The sequence below is a fragment of the Neophocaena asiaeorientalis genome, unplaced genomic scaffold (genome assembly GCF_003031525.2).
Source record: "Neophocaena asiaeorientalis asiaeorientalis breed wild unplaced genomic scaffold, Neophocaena_asiaeorientalis_V1.1 scaffold89, whole genome shotgun sequence".
In the NCBI taxonomy this organism is placed as follows: domain Eukaryota; kingdom Metazoa; phylum Chordata; class Mammalia; order Artiodactyla; family Phocoenidae; genus Neophocaena; species Neophocaena asiaeorientalis.
In genome coordinates this window covers 8,062,718-8,080,222 of record NW_020172592.1, presented here as the reverse complement: position 1 = coordinate 8,080,222, position 17,505 = coordinate 8,062,718, and the positions used below count along the sequence as shown (strand labels likewise).

The window sequence follows — 17,505 nt, the reverse complement described above, 5'->3', positions numbered from 1 at the left end:
AATGCTAGTGAATAGTTAGCTGTTCATAAAAGACACCTTTTTACTTCTCTTGCTTATGATTCACAAGCATGGATTTCTGGGTCCTCAAAAAACCTGATAACATTCAGTATAAAGAAACAGAAGCTTTCTACCATCTTTCCCTGTGTATGTTACTCCTTAGCCTGTTTCTCCTTTTATATTGTCAAGATCTTTCTTTCTTCAAGTTCTCACCTAAGTCCCACCTAAGTACAACATAAAACTAGCTCTAGCCTTTACATACTCCTCTTCTCTGGAATCAGTCTTTGCTTATTCAGCCCTGTGAAGAGCCCAGCAATGAGGTCACTACACACTGATTAGAAAATGGCCAAAATGTGGAACACTGGCACCAAATGCTGGTAAAGATGTGAAGCAGCAGGAAATCTCATTCATTGCTGGTGGGGATACAAAATGGTGCAGACACTTTGGAAGACAGCTTGGCAATTTCTTACAAAACTAAACATACTTTTACTGTAGGATCCAGCAATTACACTCCTTGGTATTCATGCAAAGGAGTTTAAAACTTAGGTCCACACAAACACCTGCACACAGATATTTGTAGCAGCTTTATTCATGATTGCTAAAATGTAGAAGCAACCAGGATGTCCTTCAGTAGGTGAATGGATAAATAAACTACAGTATAATGCATCCAGGCAGTGGAATATTATTCAACGCTAAAAGAAATGAGTTATGAAGCCATGAGAAAACATGGAGGAACCTTAAATGCATATTAGTGAAAGAAAACCAGTCTGAGATGGGTAAATACCGTATGATTCCAACTATACAACATTCTGGAAACAGCAAAACTCTGACTCCAATAAAATGATCAACAGTTGCCAGTTGTGGGGAGGAGAAAAGAATAGGCAGAACACAGAATGGGCAGTGAAAATATTCTGTATAATACAGTAATATCTATGTCGTTATATATTTGCCCAAACTCATAGAATGTGCAGCACCAAGTGTAAACTCTAAGGTACACTATGGACTTTGGGTGATTATAATGTGTTGATGTATTAAATAGCTTCATCCTTGGTGGAAAATGTGCCATTCCAGTGAGTGATGTTAATAACGGGAGAGGCTGTGCATGTGGGGGTGGGGCAGGAGGTATATGCGAAATCTCTATACCTTCCTTTCAATCTTACTATAAACCTAAATCTTCTCTAAAAAATAAGAGACTTATGCAATAGAATTCAAAGATCAAATTAATTCAGCAGGAATTCACTGTTAATCATCAGCGTCAGAGTTGGTAGAGAGATCAAATAAGAAAAAAGATAATAAGTGTATGTTGGAATTGTCACCTCCTAGATGACTGGTTATCTTAGCAAAACTCAGTGATTTGAGGATATGAGGAAAGAGAAGAAATATATGCAGTAATGGTAGCAACATCATCTTGAACCGTGACTGTAAAAGAAAGGAGAGTTGAAGAGATGCAACCAGAGAGTATAGCCAAGGAAGAAGTAATGTTGAAAATAGAAAACAATAATTGATGCAATAAATTCTTGGTGAAGACAGAAGTAGATGAGGGCAAGAGCATAAGTGGACAGGTGAGCTTCAAATTCTAAGATACAGTTTTAAATGGGTAAGAATACGTACAGGTGTAATATAGATAAGGGGACGTTGAAGAAATTTGCAACTGATGGAGTCTCTTTGAGAAGTAAAAAATAAGGTATATTTATTTAACAACTCCATATCACACTGTCAAAGAGACTGTCAGCTGCACCTGGAAATGAGTAGAAACTTGACTACAGCTTAAGTTCTTTTGCAGAAAAAAAAAAAAAAATCTGTGGTAGGGAAGTTTCTAGGGATGTTTCAATTGGTCTTCCTAGAAAAGCTGAGTCTTAATCTAACAGTGATGAAGGAGAGAAGTGAGGGTCTCCGTCATCTGTGTGGCTGTAGCCCCGTCCTTCCTTCGTTCTTCAACACAATCACCCCAGCCCTGTTCCCTGGATGTAAGAAATACCATCATTTAATTTACATATTGTCTTTCATCCCTGGGATCCTTCCAGCTGAGGATTATTTTTTTTCCCCTGGAGTTGAAGTCTTTGCTCACTATAACTCCACTATAGTTCATGTAATTCTCCCTATCTTGCATCTAAAACCCCAGATTCTGATGTTCATATCACTTCCAAATCAATCTCAGAACTTGAGGGCCACTTTATGAGCCTCTTTTAGGCCTTACACTTGGCTTCTCATCCAGGTTTTACTCCCTGTTCATTTTCTACTACTATCCGTCTCACCATTTCCATATTCCTTTTTTATCTTATCCCAATGCCCTTCTTCTGGTCACTAGCCTTCTCTCCTTTGAATTCTTGTTGTATCCGAATCTCGTAACATCTGTAAATGGGTACTCCTACTCAGCACATGTCTTTATGTCTACTTAAGAAGGGCGTGTATTAAGTCAAAGAAGTATGTGGTTGAACATGTGTGACTGGCTAACCTGTGGACAGATAGCCAGGAAGGATATTGTAGAGTTTTACTTGGCTGGAAAAGACTATGGAAATCATATGGGAGATGATTTCAGGTCGGGGAAGAGATAAGCCTCTGTTAACCTCCTAGCATACTAAGATCCTCTTAGAAAAACAGTGACTTTTTTGAGCACTTTTTGCTTTCTATTCCCCGGCCAGATTCATTTCTTACCTCACATATCTTCAGAGCAAAAAAAGTCAGAATGATGAGCAAAAATTTCCGACACACACACACACACACACACACACACACACACACACACACACCCCAAAATCTGAAGAGCTTAGATTCTGCTTCTGAAGAGATTATTGTTCTGATGAAATATGCCTAATCCCAATGCTTTAGGGACATCTCCAGTTCGAAAGTGAGGTCCAAGGGGGAAATAAAGATACAGTTTAATAAACCTGTGTTGCTTCACTCTCTCTGTAATATTGGATGATTATGTAGTACATATTAATTCACAGTGTGTTCACATAATAAACCCTCCTTAAATTAAAAAAAAATTGGCAGGGGACAGTTTGAAATAAAAAATAAAATATTGGTGGAAAATTGCCAGGCCTCCACCCACCAGAAACTTACAATTTAGAACATTATTAATCACCTCTCCCTTATCTTTTATTTTTTTCTGTATTTTGTTCCTAGTCACTCAAAGTCTTAGGACAGGGTGTTCTCTCTAGCTCATTGTTTTTATAAATACCCGTTTTAGAATTGCCCGCAACTTTCTTTTGGAATCCGCTCCCCCCTTCTGTGTGCGATCATTTGGGCGTAACCAGTCCCTGCACCTTGGTTAGCACAGAATATATACAAATGCTGTTCTGCAGAAAAGCACAGCTTCTCCTACTGATAGTGTTACCTGACATATGTCCCGATTACAAACTTGGCTCCCTGGAGAAAAGCAATCTGTGCCAAAAGGAAAAATGGAATGAAGTCCTCTGAGCTTCCAGGGGAGGTTTTCTGTCCAATATTCCTCCTAAAATGGAGCCATAATTCACTTAAGTTCTACAGACACTATCACCCTACTCGTAAGCAGAAGTGCGGTAACTTTTGACCAACAGACCCTCGCAGAGGTAACAAAGAGCCTTATTTGATACTCACCCTAGAAACCGCAGTTGATCTTAGCTGAAAGGGTAATGTTAAAATACAAAGTAACTAAATGTTTATAAAAAGTCTTGAATTTTGCAAGTACGAATAAATAACTATAATGCTACTAACTGAATTTATGAACATATATTTTAACCTGTGCCTCAGCTACTACCCAGTTAATTCAGTGCCATTTCCTAACTCTGTGATGGCATTTTCCAAATCTATGGGAATATATTAATTCAGAGAATGAGAAGGATGGACATCATCTCAGAAGAAAAAGAGCAACTTCAGTTAATAAGAATTCATATGTTGCAACATGGAAAATTAGTATGACTATACAATTTTTGTCACCTAAATTATCCTACTTATAATTTCTTCACTCTAATAATGTAATATAGATGTTCACAGAGCAGAGTTTATGGGTTGGGCTTGAGTGTCATTGCTTCCCTGTTTTTATCAATTTGCAGATGTAAGACGACACAGAATGATTCAGACCCAACCCCTTTAGCTTTAAACCCTATCTCTGCCCCTTGCGGGGCCTTGGGCAAGTTATTTCACTTCTCTGTGCCTTAAATTCCCTTATCTGTAAAATCTAGATGAAAATAGTCCTAGTTCAGGCGAGGTTGTGGGAAACAAATAAATCAATATTTCTAAAGACCATAGAACTGGCACCAACTATGCCTATATTAGTATGTATAAAGTAAATATCATTGGAACATGTATTTAATCTCTGGAATATTGAGTCTTTTTGTTAATAAATATAAATTAAAATAGTATTTACTAGATTGTTAAGAGAATTTAATGCAGATTTCATTACATAAATATTAGTTTTTATAATTATTAGCTGTTAATAAATAGAAACAAAATTAAATCTCCATATAGCAGTAATGAGAATATTTATTATAGACACTTTCAATTTAGAAATGGGCCGAGAGACAACACAGTTACTGTTAACACCTTGGAACTTAGGATCAGACAGACTGGATGGAAATTTTTGTTCTGCCTCTTAGCAGCTTTGTAATACCTGTAATGACATCAGGTCACAGTTTTATTCTCTGCCAGTCTCAGCTGCTTCTTTTGAAAAATGTGGATAATAATCCCTACGTCTAAGTGTTGTTGTGAGCATTAACTGAGTCCATGTCTGTAAAGTAGCTGGCACCTAGTATGCATTCAGTAATTGGTGGGTGTTAGCAACTTTCGTGTTTATTGGGTTCCACGGTTTGAAACTCAAATCACATTTTCCCCGAGAAACTATATTTCAGATTGTGGCCAGTATCTTGGAAGAGTCTAGGGAAAAATATTTCACTTGAAGATTAACTAAAATAAAAGCAATATTCCAATGAGAACATAGCCATCTGAAGTACCCACTGAGGAAATCTGGACTATGGCTACCCTCACAGGAGGGAACCCTCTTCTTACAGTCACATTCATGGTGGGATGTTTTTGTCCATGAAGTGGTAGATCTTCCATGGACCAGTAGTTAAGTAACTGTCCTCTCCTGTTGGTCTGCCCAAATGCAACACTCTTTCTCTCCCTTGGTAACCTCAGCTACAGAGGTTTGAGTAGATTACAGTCCACAGTTCATCACACATTGTTATCATTGGATCATGCAAATCCTTTTTCTTTGCTTATTTGCTTGTTTATTTTATCCCCATATCTAGGCTAGCCCATTATATTTGCAGGGCTGGGGCAAGAGTATAAATGGAGGCCTCAGGCCCATGACTCTCTCTGCTTCCTGAACTTCAAGGGGCCTCAAGCAGACGCATGTGAATACCCCAGGGTACACATGTGTATTCCAGCGTCCTCCACTACCCCACTTCCTGGGCTTGGGGATGCCACACTGACAAAGACTTTCCTTGACCAAACCTTAAGCTTCTTTAAGGCCTCTTCTCAACTAATTTGATCTTGGACCTCAGTGTCCGTCTTTGTTGGGCCTGCATCACCCAGTTTTAGCAAGAATCCTGTCAAGTCAGTTTAGGCAGAGACTCTCCTTACCACTGATGTTTTTTTCTTAGTATTTTCCATCCACTGACCCCAACTCTGTTTCTTAGCTATAAATCCCCACTTGTTTATGTTGACTTGGAATGGAGCCCCATTCTTTTTTTTTTTTTTTTTTTTTTTAATATTTATGGAGGTTGTCCTTAAGCCGTACACTCCAATTAATTCACCGTTACTGATTCCTTATATTTATCAAAATCTTTATTTCCTACCAGTAATACAAGAATTGAGCGCACTTTTATTTCCCTTTGGTCCCCATCATCCCTGGCACCATAATATTGACATTGAGAAGCACGAATCGAACCTTATCCAGTTTGCCATCTTTTCATGAGATGCAACAAACCACTTCATATTAGTCACTCCCTTGGTGAGATAAAGTGGAAAACAAAGGAGAGTTTCTAAATGTGTTTGGTGTGGAGTTCTTACTGAGATTCCCCAGATATACATCTGCATCTTATAAATTTCGGACAACTGTCCATATACTCAAAAAGAATTATCATTTTTTGTTAATTAAATTTGTTCACTAGAAATGTAAAACACTGCTATATAAATGCATTTATGAGTAGCTTTAATGACTATTAAGTGTCCAAAAGAAAGGATTGTTGTTTGTTATATAATAAAGAAAGCAGGTAGTTCTAACCTTTGCCAATGGCTAGGAATGCTTGTTTTTCAGGAGCAGGACCTTGAAAAGCTGATTTCTGCTCTAGTTACATATAGCATCCTTAGTTTAAATAAAAACGGAAACTCTCGTATGTCAATATTTCCCTTTATAAAATATATGATGCATCTTACGTAATACATCTTAATAGTTCTAAGTCAGTGAGAGAAATTAACTTTTGCTCTTTGATTGATAAAATGTGTAAATGTAACCAATATGCCTAGTTCAACTGCATTTTTGAGACAACATAAACAGGGTTGAAAATGGATAAACAGGATTATCACTTTGGTTTACTCTCATTTAGCACTGGACTTTAAAGGTCTAGTAGAACGTTTTTCCAAGAAGATTCCATTTAAGAGTTATGTGCTCTTTAATGTAAATTGAACAGGGAAATGCTATGGCACAAATAAAATAATTTAAAATATTATTAACCAAAGAATATCTATTAGAGAACTCTATATTCTTGACTGTGCTACGAACTTAAATGTTTAAAGTTTTCTTCAAAGACCTCTTCAAAGTCCTTGTGTTTCAACAAACCAACCATTACAAGTGATATGGACCTTCTTTCTACCAGTTTAAACCTTGTAGATTATGGCACTGAGACCACCTGAATCAAAGGGAAAAAAAACCAACACCAGTTCGTAATCGTTTTGTTTAAAACAGATATGAACGTTCAAAATGAAAATAGACCTTCATCAATTTACCAATTTGATTTAAAAAGCAGAACATGGGGTAGGAATTTTAGAAAATGCTTCCATTTGGGGGAATTTTTTCTTACTAGTTCCTTAAGTGATGAATCATAACAGTTTTGAGGGAAACTTGTCGTTTTACAGCACAGGTTTAACTGGTTTTTAGTTGCCAGAGACTGCACTAGATATTAAGAATAGAGATTTTGTCTTCCAGAAATTTAGTTTCTGGTGGAAGATATAAGAAAAATTCATAAATTTTTAAGTTGTTTGGTACCTTAGAGACACCTCATTGAGGTACAGAGAAATGAATGATAACCCACATCAGGAGACACACTAATTTAGGCTAAAATGACCACCCAACTTGCTTGTATTCACTGAATCCCCTACTATGTTACCTGTCATTTATACCAGTGACCACACAATAATTCCAGCTTTCATTTCTCCTGAGCATCACACCTGTATATCAAACTGTCTACCAGACACTCCTCAAATCATCCCAAACTCACATCCCAAACTCCTCAAATCATCCCAAAGAAACTATGATCTTCCCACCCTAACCTCCTTTTTTCCCCACTATAATTCCTGTTGTTTTTTTTTTAAACTGTCATCCATCCAGTTGCAAAACATAGAAATTAAGGGGTCACTTTTCACTTTATGTTTATTTCTCAAATGCAGATTTGATGAAAATCTCATTATATCATGTCTCTGATTAAAAATACCAAAATGTCTCCCCCGTCTGCAGGATTAAATCTCTATCTCGTCTGAATCATAAAGTTCCTAACAATCAGACCCTTGACTTCTTGGCCAGCTTTCTATGATTTCCACACCTGAGTAAGATATGGTTATTCTCACACTTAACTTTGCCTGTGGGCACTGAAACCTAAGACTACTTCCAAATGTCTATAAAGACTAACTGTAACGACACAAATTACCACAGGAGATTTGAAGTTTTTATTTGTTTTTCAATAGTAAAAATGACCTGTAGGAAAGGGCTGCAATTATAACACAATTCGATAATTGGAGATAATTACCTGATAGTAATTTGTTTCAATATATTAGAAGCTTAGAGGGATATGGCCCATTAAACAACCCCTTTCCTGACTCTAAATGATAACTTCCTATCTGGTAAATTGGTTTCATTTTCTTCTTATCCAAGTTTATGTACTTTAAATGAATACTCTCTGAATATGCCCCCTTCTACTCATACAATGTGTATTTAAATGTACTAGCCCCTCATTAACAGGACCCAATAAAATTGAGAGTTTGCAAACTGCAAAAACGTTGGGCTAAATTTTGACCCATCTCTACACATGAGCAAAACATCCACAGTAAACGAAAAATGAGAATTATATTTATATAAAATCTTTCCAATAGAAAATAACGGTTCATGAGATCATTTAAAGACATTTTGCAAGATATAAATATTTCTCGTCCCTCTTCAGCTTACCTAAAGAGCATACGTTGGCTTATCAATTTTATATGTAAGCCAGAAAGAAGAAGCTGTCTATTTGAAATATCAATCTTGAACACTGTACAATCCAAGAAAGGCCAACTCAGCTGTCTGGAGCCCTTTGGCATGTTAAGCACATAGTTCCATATCCTAGATGCCTTAGGCATTTCCATAACAATAAGGCGTTGCTTTGAAAAATAGGCATCATTCCAGGGTCCGTGAGGCCAAACAAGGTCCTAGCTGTCACATTTTTAAAATAATCAGGGTGTCCAAGAAAGTCCATAATGTAAGAGTCAGGGGAACTGGAAAGTTGCATCTGTTATGATGGCTGCATATCTAATATTTCTATATGTTATTCTTTTCTCTCTTTCCCTGTCTTTTTCTTTCTCTTTTTAGATTTTACTGCTAACCTGTTCTTTTACTGAGATGTAGAGCGTTCATCTGCTTTTTTATTATGAAATATTTTAAGCACACAGAATTATGTTGAGAGTAATATATTTAAATTATAACCCAACGCCCAACTTTGTGAAATATTAACGCTTAAATATACTAGTTCCTACAAATATATGTAATATAATATTGAGTTTAGATTTAAAAATATATATATTGAAACAGTCATAGCTCCCTGTGTCCTCATTCTCTTATTTCTTAGAGAAAAACATATTCTGAATATGGTGCTTAACTTTTCCAGAAATTTTTTTTATGTTTACTGCTTACATATGAATGTATGTATCCATAAGCAGTATCGTTTGCTTCTTTCAACTTGATATACCTAGTATAATTCCTTTTGCTTTCCTGTACTTGATTCTATTCCTTTAACATTGTTTCTGAGGTTTTTCTGTGTTGATGAATGTAGCTCTTTTTTTTTTCCCATTTTAAACTTCTGTATCCATTTAGTGACTATACTTCAATTTATCCGTTCTCCTTTTGTAGAATATATAGATTGTTCTCTTTTCTCTAATATAATCTTACAATAAATGTTTTTAAAAATGTCTATTACTGCACATGTGGAGAGGGTTCTCAAGGGTATATACTTAATTGCGAAAAGCTGGTTCTTGGAGTATGTGCATTTTACACTTCATTGGATATTGCCAAATCCCTGTCCAAGATGTGTTTGTAGCAGTATATACACGAATGAAAAGTATATGAGCTTCTGAAACAAACAATAAAGTTATTCGCAGCTTCATCTTCCTAGGCAAGAGTTTCCTGGACTAGCAAATCATGTTAAAGAGGATAAGTTGTGTGGTTATAGATGCTTTTGATTCTCAAATGCTAAACTTCTCTTTCTTTTGTCTTGAGAATCACTCACGTGACATTCTATATTCAAACAAATACAACTGGAATGTTTTCAATTATTAATCTTCTGTTGTATTTTATTTATAGTAACAGCTTGGACATGATCCACCTAAGAGTGCCCTATATACATTTTTTTTCTTTTAAAGATGTTATGTATATATACTACTATAAATTCTTATGTTCGAAGCTTGTCAGAGCCCTCAGAAAACGTGACATTTCTCTATACAACATCCCTACAATTTATTTCATCACAAGGTTGGAGGGGATATCATAATATCTCTTTGTAAACACAAAATATCCTTTATGTGTGTACCAAATTAACAAGAAATATAATTTTCTCTAAAAGAAATTCAAGAAAGGTCTTTATAAAGCAAAAACAAAAACCTCAGCCTCTGCCTTTAAAGAAGTATACTCATACAGTACTAAACACATCGATGAGTAGTTTTAAATTTCTTACAGAATGGTAGTTGGGAATCTTAAAAGTAGTTACTTGGAGTAGTAATATTAATTCAGTCTACCAAAGTCTAAATTTAAATCACAGTAAAGCTTAACTGTAATACTTGTATTAATTGGGGAGAGAAACTTATTCTTTTCTTTCATAAGGGAAATTACTGCATACTTACAGTGCAAACTATATCCACTAAAAATTGTCAGGAAATATTTTCCTTGGTGTTTGATTTAGTGCGAGTCTATGTATAAAATCTGGTTACCATGTTTAGGGTTTGAAAACAAAATTGCACACAAACCAACATTCTGTTAATAACCACAGAACACTAATGTTTGTATTTTATTATAATAGAACCAAAATATACACTTAACAACTTTCCATTATTTTAGATTACAAGACTACATTTCTTTTAAAATAGCAAGACTACAAATTCAAAATAGATTGCTAACCACTTACAATTATTAAGAATTAAATTACACAATTAAGTGACAGATTTTTGCCCTACACCCCCAAATCACCTATATCAAACTTACCATAAATACTTTATAGGACAAAATATTTAAATGAGAGGTATAAGTCATGTGCATGTTCCTGTCTTTGCACTGTCAATGTGTACAATGTTGGAATTTTAGATCTCATTTTTTAATCTCACATGCAAATTAAATTATTTAAATACTGTGGTCATTTACTGTGAGAAAAAAATATCTTTCTATAAAAACATTTCAAATATCTCTTTTTACTAAACTATCCATTCCCAATAAGGCTAATGAGTTCCAACATGTTGTCCAAGACAAATTCTAAAGGGAAGCTATTTCCGTTTTGATTTCTACTTTCATTTATGATATATATGAAATATCATATTTAAATTTAAAGTATCAGTGTTTAATTAATGCTCTGGTCCAATTTAGTATTTTGTAGACATCTGGATGCTACCAAACCGTCCTTGAAAATTTAATTTTCAATGTAATGTGGAAAAACAGGCACCGACAACTGTAAACTTATTTTTTAGTTGCGTCTACACAGTTCAGCAGAAACAAAAATTAATAGCATGTAAAGAACCGAAACATAGACCAAAGGAAAAATTCAAGAGTAAGACCATTTTGCACGCAGCATGTTGTAAATAAGCATTATTTAGTCAGCGGATGGATGAGGTATGGTGTGAATTATAATTTTTTCACTACTGTTGTGGCTTTTGCAAATTTCTAAATTGCTCTGTGACCGTTTTCCATTTCTTAAATAATTTGGTTGGTTTTCAAAAATGTTTATTCAGTGATGTGAATGTAGTGTTTTGAGCTCTTTGGGGAAGAAACAGTTTATATATAAATTAATTATTTAGACTATCCCTTTCTAAACAAACTCTTAACATTCCCAATAAACTGAATGTAAATGAATGCAGACAGTCAGGATTCCATTTAGCAGCAGAAATAGCTGGTGTGAAATGCAGATGAGAATATGCAAGTCAGAGCCATACGTATTCAAAACAGGGGAAAAAATATAAACCCAAGAATAAACATAGACATTTTAAGACCTCTCCATAAAGAGCTGATTGCTTAGCAAAAGTATTTGAAACTATTAACTGTAATTTCATTTTTCATTATTTCAGAGAAAATTTGGTAAAAACTTTCAGTGGTGAGGAAGTATATATATTGTATCTCATCTCTAGATTTAATATATTCACACTGTTCTTCTAAGTGTTCGAGGCAATTAAAAGATTAAAAAGTTAAACATAGTAGCTTAGATGTCTTCTGTCTTTATAAATACACATAAATCCTTGCCCATATGGTTTATTTATTATATGACTTTTTATTTTACTAACAATATTTCAAATATATTTTAATTATCATAAATTAATAGCTTTAGATCCAAAGCAGCCAGAATATTAGCTGTGAATTAAAATGTCCCCCCCAATTTTTTCTGAATAACTAAGATTAGAAAGAATTAATTAAAAAATGGCTTGGACATTCATATTTTGATGAAAACCAAATTTATTTTCACAAGTCAATCCTAACATTTGAGCTTCATGAAATTTTCCCAAAGCCATCCATAATTTGATCACTACTGTCTGATATACAAATATTTGGAAATCTTTTAAAAAACATGTTCCTACTTAGAGCTTTGAGCTTACTATGAGTTCCTGGAACATTTTGAGCCCGCAAATCAAGTTACAAACACTCTTGTTAGCAGTCTGATCTTGCTACAACTATTCTTATGAATTACTTTTTAATAGAGTGATTTGTTCTGGTTCACTTAAAAAAAAAAAAACTATCTTCCTTAAGTTTTCCTTACAGTAAAACATCTACACATATTTATGAGTATCATATCAAAAGGTGACTTAACCTCATAGATCAGTGTGACTACTTTGAGTAGGTAAACAATGCAAACACAATGAATGCAAGATAGAATGTTTTGAGCGTAAAGCCAGTCACAGACGTGATACTGAACTCTGTAATAAGTTGCCCTATAATCACAGGGTTCTCACAGGCTTTTCTTTTCAAGACACGTAGAATGCATGAGAAACGAGCTATGTCTGCTATTTAGTTTTCTGAAAAGCTGCCTTCCATGTGAGGAAGTGACTAATTTTTCATTTCACACCAAAAACGGCATGAAAAGGCAAAACAGAAGAAGGCTAAGGGTTTTGTGTTATAGGAAGGAAAGGTGAGTCCTTCTTAAACAGGCAGGAAACATACCATACATATTCAGAGGAAAGGACACATTGGAAACATTTGCAAGTGCTAACAAAATGTGAAAAAATGTTTATGTTAATGTTGTGAGTTTGTTTTCTTTACATGCAGTAGGCTTATTTATTATTAAATTACTAAAACAATGCTACTTGAATTACAGCATATAATCTCAGAAATGCAAAAAGATTGTGTGAAGATGTCAAAGAGTTAATTTAACCCTTTCCGTTGTCAAAATTTTTGCATTTGTTCTGTTATTCAACAAATATATAGTATTACCACTCCCCACCACTGTTGTCTACCTAATTCTATCTCTCTATATATGTATATATTGTTTTTTCCTATTCACTCAAATAAAATCTAATAATCCAATATTTGGGAGAGCATAAGGCAGTAAATAGAAATAATTTATAGAGCATGATGCATTTTTAGAAAAAAGAGAGGAAGTACATACTGAAATCCCATTGGTTGTAAATAAATTTGTATTCATTTTTCCCATGATCCTTTAGAAAATTTACTTTTCCTCAGACTTTTGCTAGCAGTTTGTTATAATCTAGAGGTTTTTTTTTAACAGATGGATTACAAATTGGCAGCTACTTATATTCCAGTGAGTAAAGCTACAGTACATTTCACGCACTGTATTTGTGATTGTTCTTCCTTTTTATGGGGATGTGAGTTTTCCCCAAAGCCAGAATTTATGGCTGTCTTTCTTTCTTTCTCTTAACAAATCCCAGCTGCGTGCTTTCCCATTAGGATGCAGTATACATCATGATGTTTCCCTTATTTTATTAAAATGCTTTCCCATATCCTATTAAAATATTAAGCATTCTGTCCCTGTAAAGCTCAGCATATATTCTAAAGACACATAACTGAGCACCAACTTCTCTCTGTGAACCTGTTATCCTGACAAGTCATAAGGAATCCTGGGAGGAACATTTATGCCCTTCAGTAAATCAATGCTCCAGGACACTAAATGTAACCCCTGGAGTCTGAAAGGAGTAATGCACCTCTCCAAATTCCCAAACCATGCACCAAGAGTGAATGGCTCACTGGGAAAGTTCCTGTTGATAATGTGAGCTGTATCTTATGTCTTCCCTCCAATCCTACCACTAGGTAGCCAGTTCTAGAGTGGAATGATGTATCTGTTCATAAGAACATATAGCACGATTGCATGGTCAACTCCGTGCTTAAAGGCCATGCAAGGGAAATAAAGCACCTTATTACAATGTCAAATTTGACACTTTCTTAGGTCAGTTATTTATGTAACATAATAAATTCAAAAACTCAGAGTGTAAAACATTTACAAATGTAAAGCCCCTCTTTTGAGATAATTCTGATACTTTGCAGGTGTAAGTTTAGTTCTTGGAAAATTGGTTCAGATGAATGGTTTGCCCTTGCTAATGCCATATCCACCAGATACAGTCTTATTCAGACTACTGTTCTTGTGCTTTAGCAGAACTCCATGGAAAGCTCTTATGAGTTAATATAAGGATGAGTAAAACAGAAGACAGTATTTTTGCAGGTGAAGGATTCTTTTTCTTTAAATTAAATAGAAAACTATGTAGCCACAGCTCTGGGAAGCTCTTCTAGGTCTCTGTGATGTCTTCGATTCCGTTTCTTCTTCATTTCCTGCATGTGCTTCCACTTTGGGCCGCCCTTGTTTCGCTGTCTCCGCTTCTCCCTGTGCCACATCTGTTCGCAGTACTGGTCGAGGCTGAAGTTTGGGCTGCTAAGGATTTGGATATAGTCTTTGTATCTCAGCCGTGACTCAGCCAACAGATCCTTGACCCGCCCCTCGTCGTGCTCTGCCCTCTGGGTATTTTCCATCTGTTCATTCTCAATGACATTCAGAGTCAGCTTCGCTATGGTGTGGATAAAAGTGTGCTCCTGTGCTTTGCAGTAATACATCCCAGAGTCCTTCTTCTGCAGACTTCGAATCAGTAGCCCGTATTCTGTTTTGATGATCCTTTCATCGGGTTTCAACTGCAGAATTGGAAAAATGTAGGCAATAAATGAGAAACAGAGAGGGCTATGAACAAAAGCAAAGAGGCTACATAGTTTTACTTAGCTGAACCTAAAAGATACAATCCCTGTCTCTCTGTCATTAAGCATAGTATTGTCAGCCATAGTCGAAGAGAGTGACTAAACGCTCTTTCAACTAAAGTAACAGCCCCCACAGATGTATGGTTGCATCTTATTACATCTAACGGAGCCTTTGGAATATAGTTAGTTTTTCTTCCAGGCTACAGATAGGAATAAAAAGCGGTGAAAGTTAATGAAGTAAACCTGGAAACTATCAACTGACCATCTTTACAAAGATTTCAGATACTAATTGGTGTACTAAGAACACCAATTTGTTTCTGGATTTCAGAGCTAGAATGTGACTCTGACGGTCATTGTGTAGAAAAAGAGCTTTAGTGCACACCACTACCTGTAACGTAGAAGAGAGCGGTCATTCCAAAAGGAATTTAATGTTTGCTAGATATTGCCAAATAAATGATCTGAGTCGCTTATGGAAACTGTAAGTGGTGACTCGTTAAAAGTCAAGTGGAAAGGCATGGAGGATACAGCCTTTTGGATGTCAGGGCTGTACTGAATAGGACCATATAGTCAGAAGTTTAGCAACATTTAAAGCTGAATTTCTCTTTTTACTATGGATTGAATTTTGATACTTTATGTCTGTATGATACTTTAGACTATGTCATTTGTGGAAATATTTGCCATACCTCAGTATACTATAACATGGTAATGTGATTTCAAGTGTGAGAAAGCTCAATGAACAAAAAGAACCTCCACTGAAATGTGACGCTCTCTGCCCTTTGAAGCAGTAGTACTGAAAGACAATTCAAACATTTAAGCTTGCCTGGCCTCCAGTCTGGTGTGAATAGAGAACCTATCTTCAATAAACTACAGGCATGTTTACCGACACAAGAGCCCTGTTTAATTTGGGTATTGTTGAGCGGCTCAGCATTAAGTAGAATAACAACAAAGAAGTCTGGAAGATTTCCCAGTTTACACATCTGCCCCTGTATTGTAGACTTAGAGTTGATGGAAATCAAGGAGGCATAAAGACGGCTAAATTAAATTTATTCACAGTGGGTGGACTATACTTTGCATCTTTATGTGAAAAATATGTAGGAAAAATCCCTCCAATTCTGGAAATATGAGAAAAGGCAAAGAAACATCTCTGGCTACCAGCCCAGTTAACTAACAAGTATATGGCCAACCACCTTCTATGCCAGAGAAGTGCAGCTGGCGGGGTACCACACAAGGCCAAAGGCAGGTCACAGCTCAGATCCCTGGTTAATGAGGCTGAATGGTCTCCAGCCCTGCCCTTGCGCTACAACGAATCCACACCATCAGGGGTTTGTTTGTTTCCCTTACTTTGCCCATTTGGTGAATTGGTGTGTAGTAGATTTTTTTCTTTTTTCCTAATGGATTTATCTAAAGGCCCACATATTTTTAAATGCTACTGTAATACAAACTAATGTTGAAGTAACTTACATTCTCAGAAACTATAGGCATCTGCTGCCAAAAATAAAAGGGAATTTGAATTGGTAGAGCTCTAAAGGATCAGTCTTAAACAATAATATCAATCTCAAATGTAACACATACTACATATCTTCCTTTAAATAATTTTATTGTAGGAATTATTGTTTTTTCATTTAAATATATCTTAGAACATGAAATTGAAACTCTGACTCCACAGCCCACGTTCTGGTCCCTGTCTGCTCTGCTTCCTACGACTACTCATTTATCTTCCCCAATTGGTGTCCCATTTATCAAGTTGGTGACACAGCGTACGGTGTATTTGCGGTGTTAAAAGTAAAGCTCTCTGAAGGTTGAGTGTGAAGTATTATTAGCAGCATCATAGACTGCTGCCATATTGCTGGAGAGGTGATGTTCTGAAGCCTTTACTTCTGTAATTCTTTAACGGAAAATGGCCTGTGGTTACCAGCATGATGACCAAAGTGCGTGACTTCCGTTCCGTTTCATCTCTGGATGTTCTTTCCTAGCTGGTATTCTTGCTAATGTTTAAACTGCGTTTAATGTGGCTTTTAGAGACTGTCACAGCTCTGAGTCACTAGTTTTTATTGTCCTTTATTTAAGCTTCTGACAGGAAGGAATGATGACTTTGTGACTTCACACATACTATGCAACACTTCATCATTATTTTTGCTATTCTCTTTTTGTGTCCCATTTATGTTATTTTACTCTGAAGTCTGGCCCCCTTCCCTCCTTTCCAGTCTACTTCTGTCCCTAACAGGACTCAGGGTTTCATAAACACCTGACATTTCATTACTCCATCGTGGTCCTTCACCTTTCCTTTCTTTGATGGAATGCTTACTTTTTCTTTTGATTTTTGACCTACAGATAAAAAGTTTGCTTTAATGAATTTCTTTTTGGATTTATTAGATCATTTAAGTGATTTTTTTCTCTTCCTAAAATTTCAAAACTATGCCTTTCATGAAATGGTATCTCTAATAAAACACATTTTGAATTGATGTATTTTCATAGGATTTTTGCAGTCTAGAGATAGAAATCTGTGACCCAGAAATTAAGTGGTTGATTAACATTTGCCTACTTTACATTCCCATTCTCTGTAGTGCTTTCATTCCATGCTGGAATAGGATGCATTATGCAGACTGCATCTCGACAGTGAAATGTCAGCACAGTCAATTTAGAAAATTCAGCTCCTCTACAAAGAGATAATGTAATCTCTG

General features: G+C 35.7%; 1 protein-coding gene across 1 annotated transcript in view; it reads right to left on the bottom strand.

Moving 5' to 3' along the window:
- Positions 1 to 10,406: 10,406 nt before the first annotated feature.
- Positions 10,407 to 17,505, bottom strand: part of SEMA3D (semaphorin 3D) — a 134,386-nt gene continuing 127,287 nt past the window's right edge. Inside the window, exon 18 of the mRNA XM_024738496.1 lies at positions 10,407 to 14,764. Coding sequence (XP_024594264.1) covers positions 14,339 to 14,764 — 426 coding nt within the window. The 3' untranslated portion in view covers positions 10,407 to 14,338. The remainder of the gene's footprint in view (positions 14,765 to 17,505) is intronic.